This window comes from Fistularia commersonii, chromosome 7 (genome assembly GCF_037954325.1).
Source record: "Fistularia commersonii isolate RoL2024-O1a breed Wild chromosome 7, RoL_Fcom_v1.0, whole genome shotgun sequence".
NCBI classification, from domain to species: domain Eukaryota; kingdom Metazoa; phylum Chordata; class Actinopteri; order Syngnathiformes; family Fistulariidae; genus Fistularia; species Fistularia commersonii.
The window spans coordinates 135,001-155,000 of record NC_141290.1 but is presented as its reverse complement, the minus strand read 5'-3'; the positions used below and the strand labels follow the sequence as shown (position 1 = coordinate 155,000).

At 55.0% G+C, this 20,000-nt stretch overlaps 2 protein-coding genes across 3 annotated transcripts in view; both read left to right on the top strand.

Annotated features, from left to right (window-relative positions):
* glg1a (golgi glycoprotein 1a) overlaps positions 1–10,482 on the top strand; it is a 10,962-nt gene extending 480 nt beyond the window's left edge. Inside the window, exons 2-24 of the mRNA XM_086148958.1 lie at positions 2,607–2,636; positions 2,910–2,996; positions 3,173–3,388; positions 3,600–3,803; positions 3,868–3,939; positions 4,053–4,454; positions 4,527–4,648; positions 4,725–4,826; positions 4,906–5,059; positions 5,535–5,759; positions 5,840–5,902; positions 6,030–6,143; positions 6,227–6,315; positions 6,499–6,616; positions 6,690–6,782; positions 6,935–7,072; positions 7,225–7,348; positions 7,468–7,610; positions 7,743–7,844; positions 7,955–8,062; positions 8,156–8,276; positions 8,347–8,453; positions 8,599–10,482. Coding sequence (XP_086005084.1) covers positions 2,607–2,636; positions 2,910–2,996; positions 3,173–3,388; positions 3,600–3,803; positions 3,868–3,939; positions 4,053–4,454; positions 4,527–4,648; positions 4,725–4,826; positions 4,906–5,059; positions 5,535–5,759; positions 5,840–5,902; positions 6,030–6,143; positions 6,227–6,315; positions 6,499–6,616; positions 6,690–6,782; positions 6,935–7,072; positions 7,225–7,348; positions 7,468–7,610; positions 7,743–7,844; positions 7,955–8,062; positions 8,156–8,276; positions 8,347–8,453; positions 8,599–8,766 — 3,102 coding nt within the window. The 3' untranslated portion in view covers positions 8,767–10,482. The remainder of the gene's footprint in view (positions 1–2,606; positions 2,637–2,909; positions 2,997–3,172; positions 3,389–3,599; positions 3,804–3,867; positions 3,940–4,052; positions 4,455–4,526; positions 4,649–4,724; positions 4,827–4,905; positions 5,060–5,534; positions 5,760–5,839; positions 5,903–6,029; positions 6,144–6,226; positions 6,316–6,498; positions 6,617–6,689; positions 6,783–6,934; positions 7,073–7,224; positions 7,349–7,467; positions 7,611–7,742; positions 7,845–7,954; positions 8,063–8,155; positions 8,277–8,346; positions 8,454–8,598) is intronic.
* Positions 10,483–18,539: 8,057 nt separating this feature from the next.
* afg3l1 (AFG3-like AAA ATPase 1) overlaps positions 18,540–20,000 on the top strand; it is a 6,707-nt gene continuing 5,246 nt past the window's right edge. For both annotated transcript variants that reach the window (XR_015106333.1, XM_086148952.1), the window contains exon 1: positions 18,540–18,792. Coding sequence is in view for 1 of the 2 variants with exons in the window: in XM_086148952.1 (XP_086005078.1) it covers positions 18,661–18,792 (132 nt within the window). In the remaining variant the exon portion in view is untranslated. The remainder of the gene's footprint in view (positions 18,793–20,000) is intronic.

Here is a 20,000-nt window from a genome sequence, read left to right as displayed (position 1 = left end):
GCCGAATTTCCCTTTAATTTTGGCCGATTTGCCGTTCGCACGGTCCCGGTTCGGTGACCGGACCGCACAGGGAGCCGCCGGTCGTCCTCTCCGGGTCTCCGGGATCAGCCGCTCACTTCGGCTCCATTCACTGCGCTAACTTTATGGTCGGCCGGGGGCCTTTTTGTGTTTATGGTCGTTCCCGAACGGGTCCGGCGGAACCCCGTCACGTCAGTCCACGCGTCCGTGACACTGACGTCAGCTGTGGCCGGAGGAACCCGCCGCAGGGCGACGACTCGCCGAGCCCACCGGACCGGGACCAGCTCCGTCGCCGTGCGTGGTTGTGCGCGTCGGTCCTCCTCTCTCCCCTGGACCCACCGCATCCGCGGCACAGGGTGGTTCTTCTACAGGGACGGGCCGCAAGATCCAATCACAATATCGACCGTGAGGATCCACCAGCTCTGAGAAGCGTCTGTCCCGTTCCTCTAGATCTCCAGTGCTTGTGGAGAAACTGAGGATCGGGCCGACTTTGTGTTCTTGTTGTGAAAAACTGGAGCGGCAGGACGGTCTGACCCCCAGGTCCCTGACCCCCAGGTCCGGATCCGATCCATCGGCATCGCTAATCCACGAGTCAGACGAGGTCCTCAGGTTTGAATGGATCGGTCATCGCGAGAGGTGATGATGCTGTGTGTGTGCGTGTGTGTGACCCCAGGCTGGCTCACACACTGAGCCATAGCTCTGGTTGATCATGTTTCCACCTGCCGTGTGTGTGGGTATTTGTGTGTGTGTGTGTGTGGACCTCCAGCTGCACTCGGCCTCCACATTCTTGTGTGTCTGTGGTTTTGTGTACGTGGTGTTGGAGGAGGAGACCAGCAGCAGCTGCTCCACCTGCTGGTCCCAGCGGGGTGTCACCGGCCCAGCGGCCATCTTTGTTTTGGTCAGCCGACTCCTCCGCTGGGAAGAACAATGAGAGGAAAAGGAGTGTGTTCGGGCAGAGATGGTGGAGGGACGGAACTCCGCCATCTGGAATCCAACCGTGAAGAATCCACCCGGAGCGACGCTCCTGAGAAACCACCTGTGGTGAATCCACCCGGGAAGAATGGAGCGGAAGAGAATATTCCTCGAACGCTCCCGTGAATGGAGGGGAAATTTCAACCACAGGCAGCAGAACAGGACAGTACAAGAGAAGTCATCAAATATAGAAGAACCAGGAATAAGCAATAAACAGTGTTAACAATAGATATGAACTGGTAGGGCTTGTATAAACAAGTTGCACCTAAACGTTGTGACGTTAGATGAACCGTATATAGGGGTGTAAAAGTTAGTGAGAAGATGCCTGAAGAATGGAGACAAAGTGTGATGGTGCCTATTTTTAAGAATAAAGGGGATGTACAGAATTGTGGCAACTATAGAGGGATAAAGTTGATGAGCCATACAATGATGTTATGGGAAAGAGTAGTGGAAACTAGACTGAGAGCAGAAGTCAGCATTTGTGAACAGCAGTATGGCTTCATGCCTAGGAGGAGTACTACAGATGCAGTGTTTGCATTGAGAATGCTAATAGTTTGCAGATGACATTGTGATCTGTAGTGAGATCAGACAACAGGTAGAGGAACATCTAGAGAGGTGGAGGTATGTTCTGGAAAGGAGAGGAATGAAAGTTAGTCGCAGCAAGACAGAATATATTTGTGTGAATGAGAGGAACTCGGGTGGAGCGGTGAGGCTACAGGGAGGGGAGATCAAGAAGATGGAGGATCTCAGGTACTTGGGGTCAACAGTCCAGAGCAACGGAGAGTGCGGAGAAGAGGCGAAGAGACGGTCCAAGCAGGTTGGAATGGGTGGAGAAAAGTGTCAGGGGTACCAAGAGATAGAAGACTTTCAGCCAGAATGTTGAGGTTCTCTTTGGGAGTGACCAGGATGGAGAGGATCAGGAATGAGTCCATCAGAGGAACAGCACATGTTAAATGTTTTGGAGAGAAGGTCAGAGAAGCCAGACTGAGATGGTTGGGTCATGGACTGTGGAGGGATAAAGAATATATTGGTAGACGGATGCTGGAATTGGAGCTGCCAGGCAGGAGGTCTGGAGGGAGACCAGAGAAGATTTATGGACGTAGTGAGAGAGGAGGATCCAGAGAATAGGGTTAGATGGAGAAAGTTGACTCGCTGTGGCGACACCTGAAGGGAAAAGCTGAAAGAAGAGGAAGAAGAAGAAAAGTGTGTAAAAGTTGTGACTTGCAGTGACACCGATCAGTAACAGCTATGGTGTCCCAGTGAGTGAATGAATGAATGAACGAATGAAAGAGAAGAGAAGTGAGAAGCGGGAGTTAATGGCTGAACGGCGGCAGGAAGGTCCTGTGGAACGTGAGCTTCACACCAGGGGGTGAAGGAGTGTGTCGCTGAAGGAGCTGCCCGGTGCTGCTGGATGGGAGGCGGCGTTCTTCTCCCGCCACCTGCACCCTTCAAAGCCCTTGGTGCCGTGGGAATTCAAACTGAAGGGATGCAGGTTTTCTCCACGGGAGGGGTCAAAGGTCACCGGGGTCAAGGTGTCTGCCGACCTCCGTCTCCGGGTGAACGCGGACTCTGCTTCCCGTCGGGACACTAACTCCTGTCCTCTTCTTCTCCTGCAGGAGACAGAGATTGCAGCCGAGTGTAACCATGTAAGTCTTCCCTCGCTCTCCTGTTCCTTCTCCTCCGCCCTGCTACCCCTCCATCTTCTCCTCCGCCCTGCTACCCCTCCATCTTCTCCTCCGCCCTGCTACCCCTCCATCTTCTCCTCCGCCCCTGTTACCCCCTCCATCTCCTCCAACTGCTACCCCCTCCTCCTCCTCTTGCCCTGCTGCCCCCATCTTCTCTTCCTCTTGCCTGTGCTCCTCACTGATGTGAGCATGGAGGAGGTCTGGACCCCCTGTGACCCCACTGTGTCCCCACAGCTGCTGTGGAACTACAAGCTCAACCTGACCACCGACCCCAAGTTTGAGTCTGTGGCTGTGGAGGTGTGCAGGAGCACCATCTCAGAGGTCAGAGGTCACACTGCAGTTTGTCATGCCGAGCGCACACACACACACACAGGAACTCAAGTGTGTGTGTGTGTGTGTGTGTGTGTGTGTGTGTGTGTGTGTGTGTGTGTGTGTGTGTGTGTGTGTGTGTGTGTGTGTGTGTGTGTGTGTGTGTGTGTGTGTGTGTGTGCCCTCAGATCAAGGAGTGTGCTGCTGAGGAGCTGGGGAAGGGCTACCTGGTCTCCTGCCTGGTTGATCACCGTGGCAACATCAGCGAGTACCAGTGTAACCAGTACATCACCAAGATGACCAGCATCATCTTCAGCGACTACAGGCTCATCTGCGGCTTCATGGACCGCTGCAGGGACGACATCAACACGCTGCGCTGTGGGAGCATCAGCACGGGGGAGAAGGTGCGCGCGTGGACACACACACACACACACACACACACACACACACACACACACACACACACACACACACACACACACACACACACACACACACACACACACGGTCTGGGTGTCAGGTTGGCAGCAGGTGGATGAGGAGTGAAGGTGTGTCCTCGAGAAACAGCGGTGGCTCTTGAGCAGTGTTCCATGTTGTCATGCGTGGAACCCCCAGGACATCCACTCCCAGGGCGAGGTGATCGCCTGCCTGGAGAAAGGTCTGGTGCGGGAGGCCGAGGAGCAGCCGGGGGCTCACGCCATCAAGGACGAGTGTAAGAAGGCCATCATGCGCGTGGCGGAGCTCTCCTCGGACGACTTCCACCTGGACAGATACCTGTACTTCTCCTGCCGGGACGACCGCGAGAGGTTCTGCGAGAACGTGAGTGTCCGTGGCTCCGCCTCCCGTCGGTCGGGCCGCCGTCTGACGTGCGCTCCGTCCGCAGACGCTGGCCGGGGAGGGCCGGGCCTACAAGTGCCTCTTCAACCACAAGTTTGAGGAGGCCATGTCGGAGAGGGTGAGTCCTCAGTGTGTGTGTTCGTGTGTGTGTGTGTGTGCGTGTGCGTGTGCGCGTGCGTGCGAGCGAGCTAGCGCACGTGTCTAAACTTGTCGTCGGGACGGCTTCCCCAGTGCCGCGAGGCTCTCACCACCAGGCAGAAGCTCATCGCCCAGGACTACAAGGTCAGCTACTCGCTGGCCAAGGCCTGCAAGGCGGACCTGCGGCGGCAGCACTGCAGCCTGGACAGCGGGCTGCCCCGGGCCCGGGAGGCCCGCCTCTCCTATCTGCTGCTCTGCCTGGAGGCCGCCGTGCACAGGGGTCGCGTGGTGAGCGGCGAGTGCCAGGGGGAGATGATGGACTACAGGCGGATGCTGATGGAGGACTTCTCCCTGAGCCCCGAGATCGTCCTCCACTGCCGCGGCGAGATCGAAGGTCACTGCTCCGGCCTCCACCGCAAGGGTCGCACCCTCCACTGCCTGATGAGGGTGGGCCGGGGCGACATGGGCGCCATCGACCCCGACTGCCAGAGCGCGGTACGACCCTCCGCCGACCCCCGGGGCCGCGGGCCGAGCCGGGCGCTGAGTTCTCCGCGTTCTCCTCCTCAGCTCCAGACCCTGATCCAGGAGGCCGACCCCGGGGCGGACTACCGGATCGACCGGGCCCTGAACGAGGCCTGCGAGTCCGTCATCCAGACCGCCTGCAAACACATCCGGACCGGGGACCCCATGTGAGTGCATTCGTGTGTGTGTGTGTGTGTGTGTGTGTGTGTGTGAGATTCTCTGGTAACTGTGTGTGTTGTGCAGGATCCTGTCCTGCCTGATGGAGCACCTGTACACGGACAAGATGGTGGAGGACTGTGAGCACCGCCTCCTGGAGCTGCAGTACTTCATCGCCCGGGACTGGAAGTAAGTGTAGAAGCTGCAGAGTGTGTGGCGGCGCCTCGTGAGGCGTCCGTGTCTCTAGATGCCCGACCTGTGTCTGCAGGCTGGACCCCATCCTGTACAGGAAGTGCCAGGGCGACGCCTCCCGCCTCTGCCACACCCAGGGCTGGAACGAGACCAGCGAGATGATGCCGCCCGGCGCCATCTTCTCCTGCTTGTACCGCCACGCCTACCGCTCGGTGGAGCAGGGACGCCGGGTGAGGCCCCGCCCCCTTCTTCTGACATCGCCGCCGCTCATCCCTCCGTCTGTCCATCACTCCTGCTTTCTTCTGCTGGTTATTCTTCACTGCTCCATTCATCCTTTCATGGTGTCACCCGTTCATCCTCTCAGGTTTGAAGTATGCCTGAAACCCTGGAGTTGGTTGACAGAGGGACACGTGAGGTGTGATGAAGGTCATTTGTGTGTGTGTGTGTGTGTGTGTGTGTGTGTGTGATGGGGGCGCTGACCGGCGGACACCTAGTAGCTCCATGGTATGGGGTCCAGACAGGGTCAGGTGAGTGGGAGCTGAGGCCGCCGCCCACCCAGATGATTGGCGTTGATCTGCATGCCGTGGAAACCCAGAGGGACCTTGAGGAGGCCCGGGAATAATCTGGAACAATGGGGGCCGACGAGCGCCATCGCCCGGGAACGGTCCGGAGATGTCCGTCTGACTGCCCGCCCTCCCTCCCCAGCTCTCCAGGGACTGCAAGGTGGAGGTGCAGAGGATCCTCCACCAGAGAGCGCTGAACGTGAAGCTGGACCCGGAGCTCCAGCGGCGCTGCATGACCGACCTGGGCAAGTGGTGCAGCGAGAAGACGGAGGCCGGTCAGGAGCTGGAGTGCCTGCAGGACCACCTGGAGGACCTGGTGCCCGACTGCAGGGACGTGGTGGGGAACCTGACGGCGCTGGAGTCGGAGGTAACCCCGCCTCCCCCGCCTCGCCCCGCCTCCCCTCGTGCGCTCGCCCTCCCAGAGGCTGAAGCTCCGCCTCTCCTCAGGACATCCAGATCGAGGCCCTGCTGATCAGAGCCTGCGAGCCCGTGGTCCAGGCGCACTGCCACGTGAGTCCCCTCCGACCCCCGCCCACACACTCGCCGGGACATACGGCAGCATACGCCACGCCGTCACCATGACGACAGGACCGGTGGTGCCGGCAGAAGGTCCACGTTGGCTGTGTTTGTGTTTCAGGAGGTGGCCGACAACCACATCGACACCGGGGACCTGATGGAGTGCCTGGTCCAGAACAAACACCAGAAGGAGATGAACGAGAAGTGCATGGTCGGGGTGACACACTTCCAACTGGTGAGCAGATGTCAACCACGCACACACACACACACACACACACACACACATCCTGCATCCTGACACCTCCTGTTGCTGTACAGATTCAGATCAAGGACTTCCGCTTCTCCTACAAGTTCAAGACGGCCTGCAAAGAGGATGTCCTCAAGCTGTGTCCCAACATCAAGAAGAAGTGAGGCGCGCACACACACACACACACACACGCACCCGTTCGCACACAACATGGAAGCAGCATCACTGTGATGATGTGCTTTCTCTACATCTCCTGGTCTTTATTATGTTGGCTAATTAATGCTCTGGCCACTGTGTGTGTGTGTGTGTGTGTGTGTGTGTGTGTGTTTGCGCGCATATGCAGGGTGGACGTGGTGATCTGTCTGAGCACAACGGTGAGGAACGACACGCTGCAGGATGTCAAGGAGCAGAGAGTGTCGGTCAAGTGTCGCAAACAGCTTCGGGTGGAGGAGGTGGAGATGGTGCGTTCACTGGCCGTGGGCCGTCCGGCGCCCCCAGTGGACACGCCTGTAACCTCCTGTTTCTGTGCTGCAGTCCGAGGACATCCGACTGGAACCAGAACTCTATGATTCCTGCAAACCGGACATCAGCAAGCACTGTCAGAATGTGGCCTTCGGGAACGCACAGGTCACACACACACACACACACACACACACACACACACACACACTCACAATATGAATATCAGTCTGTATTAAACTGGGAGTATGGCTTTGACTGTGTGTGTGTGTGTGTGTGTGTGTGTGTGTGTGTGTGTGTGTGTGTGTGTGCTCGGTCAGGTGATTGAGTGTCTGAAGGAGAACAAGCGAGTGCTGACTCAGCGCTGCCACCAGAGGATCTTCAAGCTGCAGGAGGTGGAGATGGTGGACCCTGAGCTGGACTACCAGCTGATGAAAGTCTGCAAGAACATGATCCGGGTAGGAGCACCTCATATACACACGCACACACACACACACCAGGGTCACATGACCTCGCCATAGCTGAAGCTTGGAGTCATTGGAGTGTATGTGTGTGTCTTTTGTCTGTGGTTCCATTCCAACGTGTGTGTGTGTGTGTGTGTGTCTGTCAGAGGTTCTGCACAGAGTCTGAGGGGAAGAACATCCTTCAGTGTCTGAAGCAGAACAAGAACAGTGAGACCATGGAACCCAAATGCAAACTGCTGATCACCAAGAGGCAGATGACTCAGAACACAGGTACACACACATACACACACATACACACACACACACACACACACAGACACAGTATATAGAACCTTTGTGACAACACACCTGTTTCTGAGGTGGCAATGGTGTGTGTCTGTGTGTGTCAGACTACAGGCTGAACCCGGTTCTGAGGAAAGCCTGCAAAGCCGACATCCCCAAGTTCTGCCAGCCGATCCTCAGCAAAGCCACGGCCGACAGCGAGTTGGAGGGTCAGGTCATCTCCTGCCTGAAGCTCAAGTACGCAGACCAGGTGAGCGCAGCATCGTTCTCCTCATCCTCCTTTCTGAAACACTCCTTCACATCAGCCGCACGACCAGAAGATGTTTTACTGACCCATGTGTGTGTCTGTGTGTGTGTGTGTGTGTGTGTGTGTGTGTGTCAGCGCCTGTCCACAGACTGTGAAGACCAGATCCGGGTCATCCTGCAGGAGTCTGCTCTGGACTACAGGCTGGACCCCCAGCTGCAGCTGCACTGCACCCAGGAGGTGCTCACACCCTCCACTGCACCTGCACACACCCTGGGTCACACGCACACTCACACACACAGGTTATAGACAGTTGATGGAACAGGTATAGATGTTCTTGGTGTGTGTAGATCTCCAAGCTGTGTCCGGAGGAGGTGGCGGCTCAGGAGCAGATAGGTCAGGTGGAGGAGTGTCTGAAGGTCAACCTGCTGAAGATCAAACAGGAAGCCTGTAAGAAGGTAAAGCGGCGGTGCCTTCAGGGGCCGTGGGACAAACCCCCGCCGCTCTGGCCCGCCCGGCCAGACGGTGACCCGCGGTCGGTTCTCCCGCAGGAGGTGCTGAACATGCTGAAGGAGAGCAAGGCGGACATCTTCGTGGACCCCGTCCTCCACACGGCCTGCGCCCTGGACATCAAACACCACTGCGCCGCCATCCCCCCTGGACGGGGCCGCCGTGAGTCCCCTCGCCATAATCTGTGCACGATTGGTGCGCCGCAGCCGTCTGACCGCCCTCTGCGTCCCAGAGATGTCCTGCCTGATGGAGGCGCTGCAGGACAAGAGGGTCCGTCTGCAGCCCGAGTGCAAGAAGAGGCTGCAGGACCGCATTGACATGTGGAGCTATGCTGCAAAGGTGTCCACACACACACACACACACACACACATACACACACACACACACACACACACTTGTGTTTTGTGTAGCGAAGCGTCGCTGTGTGTGTGTGTGTGTGTGTGTGTGAGCGCGGCGTGTGACTGTGGGCGTCCCCTCCCGCCAGGTGGCTCCGGCCGAGGGTTTCTCGGACCTGGCGACCCAGGTGCTGACGTCCCCGTCCAAGAACTACATCCTGACGGTGATGAGCGCCGGGGTGGCGCTGCTGTTCGTGACGGGGCTGCTCTGCGGCCGCTTCACCAAACGCGTCACACAGGAGCTGAAGGACAGGTAGACTCCGCCTCCTCCGGAGTCAGGACACGCCCACGGATCCGCCCCCTCCCCTCGCCCTGCGGTATTTACGGACGGCGCCGCCCCCCGCCGGAGCTCGGGCCCGGGGCGCCGCCCCTCGCCGTCCGTCTTCAGCATCGCTCTTCTTTCTTTGTTGCCGCCCCCCCGTCGCTGGGGCCGGGGAGGTCAGGGGTCAGAGGTCACGAGGTGGAGGGCCTGATGACGTCATCAGTGTAAATGTGTAAAGAACCTGGGTTTGATGCTCGTCTGCAGAGCTGCTTAATGACTCCAGTATTTTAAAGCTGTGTGTGTGTGTGTGTGTGTGTGTGTGTGTGTGTGTGTGTGTGTGTGTGTGTGTGTGTGTGTGTGTGTGTGTGTGTGTGTGTGTGTGTGTGTGTGTGTGTGTGTGTGTGTGTGTGTGTGTGTGTGTGTGTGTTTGAACTGTGGATGGGTGGAGCCGGCCACACCTGAGATGATCGTCCTCGCTCAGCGTTCCGCCTCCTCTCTTGAGTGCTGGGTTTTCCCGGGCACTGAACGCCCCACGTGCACGCCGTCCTCCGCTGCCGGGGGGGGGGGGGGCTTGGCCAAGAGGACGCCGGAAGGGTCGCACCTCTTCTCCCCGTGACGCGTTCATGTTCCTTTGCCTTATTTATTTCCGGCGGCGGTGCGTTTGAGGCACGTGCGGCGCTCTGGTGAAGGGGACCCCCTCCGGCCAGCGGGGGGCGCCGCTCACCACTTTGGGAACGACCACTGCTTTTTCGGCCCCCCCGCCTCGGAGGAAGACGACGGCGGTTCCCCGAAGGGTTCCGGCCCCCGCCTGTCAGACGGCTTCCAGATGAGGACGGACCCCGACTCTCCCCGGCTCTTTCGGTCGCCGTTGGAAACGGCGGTTCGATTGACAGTCTCGTCATCGGCGCCGAAGCTTCCCGTGTCGGCTGCGTGTCGGTCCCGGGGGCGGGGCTTCCTCCGGCGACGCCCTCAGGGACAGGGAAACCCGCCGTCCCCTCTCCACCCTGACCTTTTCTCGGTCGAAAGCCGCCCACTGCTAACAGCTAGCGGGGGTCGCCGTCGTCGCGCACGGGGCTTTTCCGCCACGTCGCGACGGACGCCATCTTCCTGTCCGAGGGGGCCGCCTCTAAGCCCCGCCCCCCCAGCCTGGCGTCGTGTGACCGCTGGGGCCCGAAGGGTTCCTTCATCCTGCTACATTGTCACTTGGGTCAAAGAAGGCATTTCAGGTTTTATCTGTTCTTTCTTTTTTACTGGTCCGCTGCGGCTTCTCCCGAGGAACCCGCCAAAATAGACGTGGTGGGGGGGTCGGCGTCTCTGGGCCTTTATTTTGAAAGGTCAGAGACCCCCTGCCCTTCACCTCCTGGCGACACTGATTGGTCTCACTGCCTTCTTTTACTGAGGCGGGTACCCCCCCCCCCCAATGTCCCAGAAGCCCCGGCAGCTGCCAGCTGTGTGTGTCTGTGTGTGTGTGTGTGTGTGTGTGTGTGTGTGTGTGTGTGTGTGAGAGAGAGATGTCTGATATCTCGTGGAGCAGAGCCCCCCCCCCCCCTTTTTTTTTTTTTTTTGCTGAAAAAGTTGGTTTTGTAAACATGTTTCGTGTTTTCTGGTCAGTTGATCGATCGATTGATTGATTGATCCCGGTTCCTGCTCTGTGTTTGTGTACAGATGGAAGTTTGTTAATAATAATAAAGTCTGCAAGGTTTCTATTCTACACAAATATCATTTCAGCGTATTTAAAAGTCGTCACCTTAAATCCGGTCGACGTGCGCCGGCAGCTCCGGGTGTCGGCGAGCGCGCGGTTGCGTTCGGCCGGCCGCTCGGGTGAGGAACCTCTGGAAGATCTCCTGCCAACCTGCCTCACGTTTCGCCACCGAACCGCCACCTTTCTCGCCACGGAGGGAGGAAGCGGCTGCGCCCCGGTTCTTGAAAGCGCCCCCCACGGTAAGGACCCAAACACACAGGTCTGACACCTGGGTGGGAAATGTGTGTGTGTGAAGACAACGGAAGAAAAGGAGGTTCTTCCCCGCTCGGCTGACTGAAGAGCCAGGAAGCAGATGCTGAGGACCCAACATCAACATGGAGAAGAACAAGAAGATGCTCTCCAAAAGTCTCATGGAAAGCTGCAGAAGCACAGGAACAGATGGCACTGCTCTGCATTAGCACGCCAGCCGCTCTGCCCGCTAACTAGCCGGTGGTCTCGCTGAGCCCGGTGACATCATCAGGAGATCGAAGGGTTTTTTCCCGATCCGTCGATCGTTTGTCTCCGTCCGGCCGATTGGCCCCGCTTGGTCACCTGACCGACCAGACGACTACTGATCCGCCGGTGACGGGACGCGGGTCGAGATGGAGTCGAAGAACTTGGAGGTGGTTGGAATCTTCCGAGGAAAGGTTGTCCGCGCGGAGACCCGGCCGGCACCAACCACAACACCGTGGTGGTGAGGCCCACCAGAACTGCGAGAGACCTGGGTGTGGTCCTAGACGACCAACTGTCATTCTCAGTGAACGTCGTAGCGGTCGCACGTTGTAGATTCCTCTTCTACAACATCAGGAAGATCCGCAGATTCCTCACCGAGGATGCGGTGCAGATACTCGTCCGGGCTCTCGTCATCTCTGGTCTGGACTGCCGGCCTCTGGAGCTTCTTCAGAAAGCAGCAGCCCTTCTGCTGTTCAACCGTCCCAAATTCTCCCACACACTCCCCTTCTTATGTCCCTTCACCGGCTCCCGGTAGCATCAAGTCCAAGACCCTGGTGCTCGTCTACCGGCCGGTAAATGGGACGGCCCCGTCTTATCTTCAGGATGTGGTCCAGCCGCATGTCTACCCGTCCCCTCCGATCCTCCACCTCTGGGCGACCGTCCACCCCGTCACTCGGAGCCCCAGCTAGCGATCCAACCGGTCCGGGCTCTTCTGGGTTTCGGCTCCTCGGCGATGGAACGAACTCCTGGAAAAGGTCAGAACAGTGGGGATGATGCCCATCTGTGAGTGAGCTGAAAACACACCTCTTCACCAAGCACCACCTACTAATCGCACTTAGACCCCCAACCCCCCTGCCAAAAACAAAAAGGATCAAATGAATGTATGTATGCGTATGGTTCTGAGACGGTTACTTGGTTGAGTGGTCACCCCTGACTTCTGCCTACTGGTACTTCGGATCTTCGGTGACTGCATTGCGCTTCTTGTAAGTGGCTTTGGATAAAAGGGTCTGTCAAATGACCGGAATGTAATGACGTCGGGATTTGACCGACGCCTGGACGGACGCCGGAGCGCCGGTCCTGACCTGAGCAGAAGACACGAGCGGCTGCCGGAGACGCACCGTCACCAGACCGACGGCGATCGGCTCCATCCTCGCTCGACTCCGGGTGTCCAGGTGTTCCATCTGCCGGCGATCTCCGACCCTCGCCCCGCGCTACGTCCGGAGGCCGAGCCGACTCCGGCCTCTCCCGCTTTCACACAGAGTTTGGCAGGAAACGCCAGGTACTAATGGTCTTCTTCATCGCGTCCGCCAAACAGCAGCATCGCCTCAGGGAGGAATGCCTCCGATGCCCGGCGCACCTTCCTGTCATGTGAATCCTTGATGACCAGGAAGCCCTGTGACCCTGGTCTGACCAGGCCTGTTCTTGCTCCACCAGAAGTGAGGAACATGGAGTGCGGTGGGGGCTCTGAGGCCGTCCGGGTTCCTGCCGTACATGGAACGTTACGGCCAGAAAGAACCGGGTCGCAGCAGCCGAGGGGGCGTGGCGTCTTGCGAAGCTACCATTAGCTGCTAATCTCAGCCTTCTGATTGGTCTGATTGATTGTGTATGCGAAGCTACCGTTAGCTGCTAACCTCATCCACCGGACCAGTGAGATATTGCGTGCCATGCTAACATTGCGCAGCAGGGACTTGCTGGGTGGATTCACCAGCCATGTTTCAGGAAGTGAAAGTTACCGCCAGACAACAGGCCGCTGTCTTTGTCTTATGTGAAAATTGTCCTTTAAATATTTCCCCTTGGGATCAACAATAACTAGAATGTAACGTCATATAACAGCCCTACAATAATGCAGCCTCAGGGGCCACAGGGGCCGGGGTCTCCTGAGCCATCGTCGGGGTCACAGAGCAGTGTCTCCTGAGCCGTCCAAACCCAGATAAATGCAGAAGGTTGGGTCAGGAAGGACATCCGGGGTAAAACTTTTGCCAAAACCAATCATGCGAGTCAACCATAATAACCAGATCAAACCAGATCGGTGGAGGCCGGGTTAACAATGACAACCACTGGTACTGATGACCTACAGGGAACCAATGGAAACTGGGCTACTGGAGGTCAAAGAAGGAGACACAGAAGAGGAAAGACAAGAGTCTGGGACTGAGAGGAGGGACTTTGAATATCAGGACTATGACAGGAGAAGGTAGAGAGTTGGTGGACATGATGCAGAGAAGGAAGGTGGAGATGCTGTGTGTCCAGGAGACCAGGTGGAAAGGTAGTAAGGCTAGAAGCTTAGGCGCAGCTTTAAGTTGTACTATTATGGTGCTGACAGGAAGAGACATGGAGGAGGAGTTATCTTGAAGGAGGTTGGAATAGGTGGAGAAAAGTGTCAGGGGTTCTATGTGATCGAAGACTATCGGCCAGAAGAAAAGGAAAGGTGTACAAGACAGTGGTGAGACCAGAGATGATGTTTGGACTAGAAACTGTCACAATGACCAAGAGACAGCAGGCAGAACTAGAGGTTGCAGAGATGAAGATGTTGAGGTTCTCTTTGGGAGTGACCAGGATGGAGAGGATCAGGAATGAGTCTATCAGAGGAACAGCACATGTTAGATGTTTTGGAGAGAAGGTCAGAGAAGCCAGACGGAGATGGTTGGGTCATGGACAGAGGAGGGATAGAGAATATATTGGTAGACGGTGTTAAAATTTGCACGAGGGAACGCATCACATGATGACAAAAGTACAACTAACTTTGTATTTTTCCACTAACACCCCCGCGCACTAACGATGACATATCCCAAGGCCCAGTCCAAGACACAGCCTGGTACACCCAGCTGGCCACTTCCAAAAAGTGTGAAAAACAACTCCTTATTTGGATGTCACCTTGACCATCGAGATGGTTGTATAAATCTCCCACTCTCCTGCAAAGGGGGGCAGAAACTTCCTCATCTGCTCTTCCGACTGGACGTGCCTCGGCGGATGTCTGGGGAGGGCCAACGATCCCCTCGAGATGACATTTGTAAGTGTATTTCTTGACCTCTAATAAACCACTCACTGCCCAATCAGTTCCTGACAGTTCTGATGTCTTTCTTGGACAACATTTGAACACATCGGGACAACAAAGTCCGGTCCCGCAGCGGAGGCTGCAGAAACGGACAACAGACGCTGGAATTGGAGCTGCCAGGCAAGAGGTCTGGAGGAAGACCAAGGAGAAGATTTATGGACGTCGTGAGAGAAGATATGAAGGTAGTTGGTGTGAGAGAGGAGGATCCAGAGAATAGGGTTAGATGGAGAAGGTGGATTCGCTGTGGCAACACCTGAAGGGACAAGCCCAAAGAAGAAGAAGAATATAGTGGCCGTACAATGAAGGAGAACCTCCGATCTGCCACCTCTCAGCGACCGTCCACCCCGTCGCTCCGATCCAACCGGTCTCGCCTCTTCTCGGTTCCGGCTCCTCAGTGGTGGAACGAACTCCCGAAAAAGGTGAGAACGGCGGGGTCGCTGCCCATCTTCTGCCGTGAGCCGAAAACATACCTCTTCACCGAGCACTGCCCCGCTAATCCCACGTAGCCCCCCAACGAAGAAAGGAATGTATGTATGTATATGGTTCTGAGATGGCTATTTGGTAGAGTGGTGGCTTCTGACTACCGACTACCGGTACATCAGATCTTCTGTGACTAAAGTGCCCTTTTTCAGTCGTAGACTGATACCACCAAGGAGCTCCACTGAACGCCACAGGAGGTCTTTCCTACCTGAGGCCATCAGACTTTTTAATTCCTCTTTCCTCAGCCACAATCTTCAATCTTTGTAGTTAACAGTTAAGACAATTTATATTTCATTGTATTTCTTATTCTTCCTCCTTCCTATTCTATTACTGCTATGTTTTTGCTTGAAACTCTGGCACAACAATTTCCTTCGGGATAAATAAAGTTGTTCTCATCTCATTCATTCTCATTCAAATGCAGCCTCAGGGCGGCACTGGCCCGTGCCTCTCCAAGCCTGCCTTGGGGGGACACGGAGCAGTGTCTCCCTGTGCCGGTCCCAAGCCCGGATAAATGCAGAGGGTTGCGTCAGGAAGGGCATCCGGCGTAAAACTTTTGCCAAAACCAAATATGCGAGACAACCAAAACTATACCATACCGGATCGGTCGCGGACCGGGTTAACAACGACCGCCATTGGTACTGATGACCTACAGGGTACTAATGGAAATTGGGCTACTGTGGGTCGAACAAGAACAAGAACAAGAAGAGGAGGAGTGCGTGTTCGGAAGCAGAGAGAGAGGAGGAGAGGAAAGAGTCTGGGACTGAGAGGAGGGACTTTGAATGTTGGGACTATGACAGGAAAAGGTAGAGAGTTGGTGGACATGATGCAGAGAAGGAAGGTGGATATACTGTGTGTCCAGGAGACCAGGTGGAAAGGTAGTAAGGCTAGAAGCTTAGGAGCAGCTTTAAGTTGTACTATTATGGTGCTGACAGGAAGAGACATGGAGTAGGAGTTATCTTGAAGGAGGAGTTTGTTAGGAACGTCCTAGAGGTGAAAAGAATGTCAGATAGACTTATGAGTCTGAAACTGGAAATTGAAGGTGTGATGCTCAATGTTGTTAGTGGCTATGAACCACAGGTGGGATGTGAATCTGAGGAGAAGGAGAAGTTCTGGAATGAGTTAGATGAAGTGATGCAGAGTATTCCCAGAAATGAGAGAGTGGTCATTGGTGCAGACTTCAATGGACATGTCGGTGAAGGCGATAGAGGGGATGAAGAAGTGATGGGCAGATTTGGTATCCAGGATAGGAATGCAGAGGGACAGATGGTGGTAGATTTTGCAAAAAGGATGGAAATGGCTGTAGTGAACACCTTTTTCCAGAAAAAACAGGAACATAGGGTAACTTATAAGAGCGGAGGTAGGAGTACGCAGGTAGACTACATCTTGTATAGACGAGGCAACCTGAAAGAGATCAGTGACTGCAAAGTAGTTGGAGGTGAGAGTGTAGCCAGACAGCATAGGATGGTGGTTTGTAGGATGACTCTGGTGACAAGGAAGATGAAGAGGACAAAGGCAGAGCAGAGGACAAAATGGTGGAAGCTGAAAAGGGAGGAGTGTTGCATGGTTTTCAGGGAGGAGTTGAGAAAGGGTCTGGGTGGCCAGGGTGAGCTTCCAGATGATTGGACAACAACAGCTAGTGTTATCAGGGAGACAGGTAGAAGAGTACTTGGTGTGTCATCTGGAAGGAAAGTAGATAAGGAGACTTGGTGGTGGAATGAGGAAGTGCAGGAGTGTATACAGAGAAAGCGGTTAGCGAAGAAGAAGTGGGATACTGAGAGGACTGAAGAGAACAGACAGGAGTTCAGGGAGGTGCGGCGAAAGGTAGATATAGAGGTAGCAAAGGCAAAACAAAGGGCTTATGATGACTTGTATGCTCGGTTGGATAGTAAGGAGGGTGAGAATGATCTATACAGGTTGGCGAAACAGAGAGATAAAGATGGAAAGGATGTACAACAGGTCCGGGTGATAAAGGACAGAGAGGGAAATGTATTGACAGATGCTAAAAGAGTGATGGGAAGATGGAAAGAGTACTTTGAAGAACTGATGAATGTGGAAAATGAAAGAGAGGCAAGGGTAGAAGAGGTGACTATTGTAGACCACAAAGTAGCAAAAATAAGTAAAAGTGAAGTGAGGAAGGCATTGAAGAGGATGAAGAGTGGAAAAGCAGTTGGTCCTGATGATATACCTGTGGAGGTGTGGAAGTGTCTAGGAGAGGCAGCGGTAGATTTTCTGACTAGATTATTCAACAGGATCTTAGAGAGTGAGAAGATGCCCGAAGAATGGAGACAAAGTGTGATGGTGCCTATTTTTAAGAATAAAGGGGATGTGCAGAATTGTGGCAACTACAGAGGGATAAAGTTGATGAGCCATACAATGAAGTTATGGGAAAGAGTAGTGGAAACTAGACTGAGAGCAGAAGTCAGCATTTGTGAACAGCAGTATGGCTTCATGCCTAGGAAGAGTACTACAGATGCAGTATTTGCATGGAGAATGCTAATAGAAAAGTACAGAGAAGGCCAGAGGGAGTTGCATTGCGTTTTTGTAGACCTAGAAAAAGCATATGACAGGGTGCCAAGAGAGGAGCTCTGGTATTGTATGAGGAAGTCTGGAGTGGCAGAGAAGTATGTTAGACTGGTGCAGGACATGTATGCTCGCTGTGAGACACTGGTACGGTGTGCTGTAGGGGTAACAGAGAAGTTCAAGGTGGAGGTGGGACTCCATCAGGGATCAGCTCTGAGCCCCTTCTTGTTCGCAATGGTGATGGACAGGCTGACAGATGAGGTTAGACAGGAATCCCCATGGACCATGATGTTTGCGGATGACATTGTGATCTGTAGTGAGAGCAGACAAGAGGTAGAGGAAAATCTAGAGAGGTGGAGGTATGCTCTGGAAAGGAGAGGAATGAAAGTTAGTCGCAGCAAGACAGAATATATGTGTGTGAACGAGAGGAACTCGGGTGGAGCGGTGAGGCTACAGGGAGTGGAGATCAAGAAGCTGGAGGATTTCAGGTACTTAGGGTCAACAGTCCAGAGCAACGGAGAGTGCGGAAAAGAGGTGAAGAGACGGTCCAAGCAGGTTGGAATGGGTGGAGAAAAGTGTCAGGGGTACTATGTGATAGAAGACTATCGGCCAGAATAAAAGGAAAGGTGTACAAGACAGTGGTGAGACCAGCGATGATGTATGGACTAGAAACTGTTACAATGACCAAAAGACAGCAGGCAGAACTAGAGGTTGCAGAGATGAAGATGTTGAGGTTCTCTTTGGGAGTGACCAGGATGGAGAGGATCAGGAATGAATCTATCACAGGGACGGCACATGTTCAATGTTTTGGAGAGAAGGTCAGAGAAGCCAGACTGAGATGGTTGGGTCATGTACAGAAAAGAGATAGTGAATATATTGGTAGACGGATGCTGGAATTGGAGCTGCCAGGCGAGAGGTCTGGAGGAAGACCAAAGAGAAGATTTATGGATGTAGTGAGAGAGGATATGAAGGTAGTTGGTGTGAGAGAGGAGGATACAGAGGATAGGGTTAGATGGAGAAAGTTGACTCGCTGTGGCGACCCCTAACGGGAAAAGCCGAAAGAGGAAGAAGTTCTCATCTCATTCATTCTCATTTTTGTAAGTTGCTTTGGATAAAAGCGTCTGCCAACTGACTGCTATGTAATGTGATGTGATGCGATGTCATGTCATGTGATGCGATGTCATGTAATGTCATGTCATGTCATGTAGTGAAAGCGGGGTGCAAAATGCTGACTCATGGTGTTTGGTGAACGTATGGGCGGAGTCAAGTGGCTCGACCAATCATGTAGAAGGTGTGAGTTGAGGACCCCGGATCGCCCGTTCCGCTGCCTGACTTTAAATAAACCAACCTACGGGTCGACCAACATATTTCTCCGTCAAGAAAATCCGGACCACGGTTTCCACACGTAATCACGCCTCCGGGTCTGCATGCGTGGGTGACCGACGCGCGGTCGTCCCGGGGCTCGGGGCGGGCCGGGCAGGCGGGACAGGGGCGCCTTCCCGGCCCTTTACATCATCGTCTTCCTCCCCGTGACATTCTCCCCTCGCCGGAGTCAATAACACCGGGAGGGAAATCGGGAGACCGAACTAAACTCGAGAAGCGTCGTGTTTGTCCGGAGCCGCTGGACGCGCGGCGTGGGCAGGATGTTTCCAATGCTACGGCTGCTCACGACAGCCGCTCGGCCTCTCTGCCGCGTCGTAGGCGCCCGAAGTCGACTATCCTCCGTGGCGGCCGGGCGATGCGTCGCAGCCGGGTACCGGAGCCTCGCTGCCCCGGTGGGTCACTGGCTCCGACTCTGTAGGGATATCATTTCTGTCGAATTTGGAGATAACTTCTCAGAGAACCGCTAGATGACCGCAGAATAAATACGTGGTTAAAGACGTGTGACGCGATCGAGCTGTTGTCCCGGGTTAGCCCGCTTGCGCCAGGCTGCTTGGCTAACACCCAGAAGCTAACACTCCATAATACTTGTACATTCATGCATTGACCGCAAAAAACCGTTTTATGATGTGAATATGAGATACTGTTGCTTACCTTTCTGGTTTGGACTCGCATGTAATACTAACCAGCTAGTGTTTAACGCAGCACAGTATTCATCACACATACACACACACACACACATTTGAGTGTTAGCTGTTTGCACGCACGGCGCGGGGCCGTTAGCAAATCACTGGGTTTGCAAGAGATTTTCCCTCTTAAGTCAGACGGAGTCTGTGAAAACACTTTCCTCGAGATCGTAACCCGCTCATGTTGTCGGCGGTTAGCGTCCATGCAACCCCCCCCCGCTGTGCTATGGCTATGGCTCGGTGTGTGTGTGTGTGTGTGTGTGTGTGTGTGTGTGTGTGTCTGAGAGAGAGACGGTGCCGTAAAGCAGTGTTTGTGTCGTGGATCGTGCAGCCTCGCCTCACTAAGCAGACAGGTGCGCAGGGCAGGTTTCGCTCCCGGGGGGGTGATCCGGTGAGCCCCGGTTCCTCTGAGGTAACTGGATTGCTGCTTTATGAATGAAGGATGAAGATGCTTGCAAAGGGCCATTGGAGGAGAAGACTCTGCACGGGTCCTCCGAGGTGAAGAGGGGCTGAGCTGAAAGGGGAGCTCTGGATTTAGGGCTCAGTCCAGGTTCCCACCCTCAGCTGTGAGCCATGACCCGAGGATCCAGATCCTCCTCAGCACCTTCCCTTAGAGATAGGGCGAGGACCTCCGTCATCCAGGAGCACAGAGGAGAGATGATGTTCCTCCACATCCAGAGGTTTGAGCATGCGGTCCGGCCCGGGGCTCCGGCGGACGTCCCGTCAGATCGAGGCCCCGGGGACCACGAGAGACATGCCAGAGGGACCGCATCTCTGGCGTGGACTGGGAACAGCTCAGGATACTCTGAAGACCAGGACCAGGTGGAGATGGAAGTCTTGGCCTCTGTGAGCCCACCCTGGCCTCGGGGTGGACCCTGGAAGACGGTCAGACGAAGATTATTATACCATGACGTACT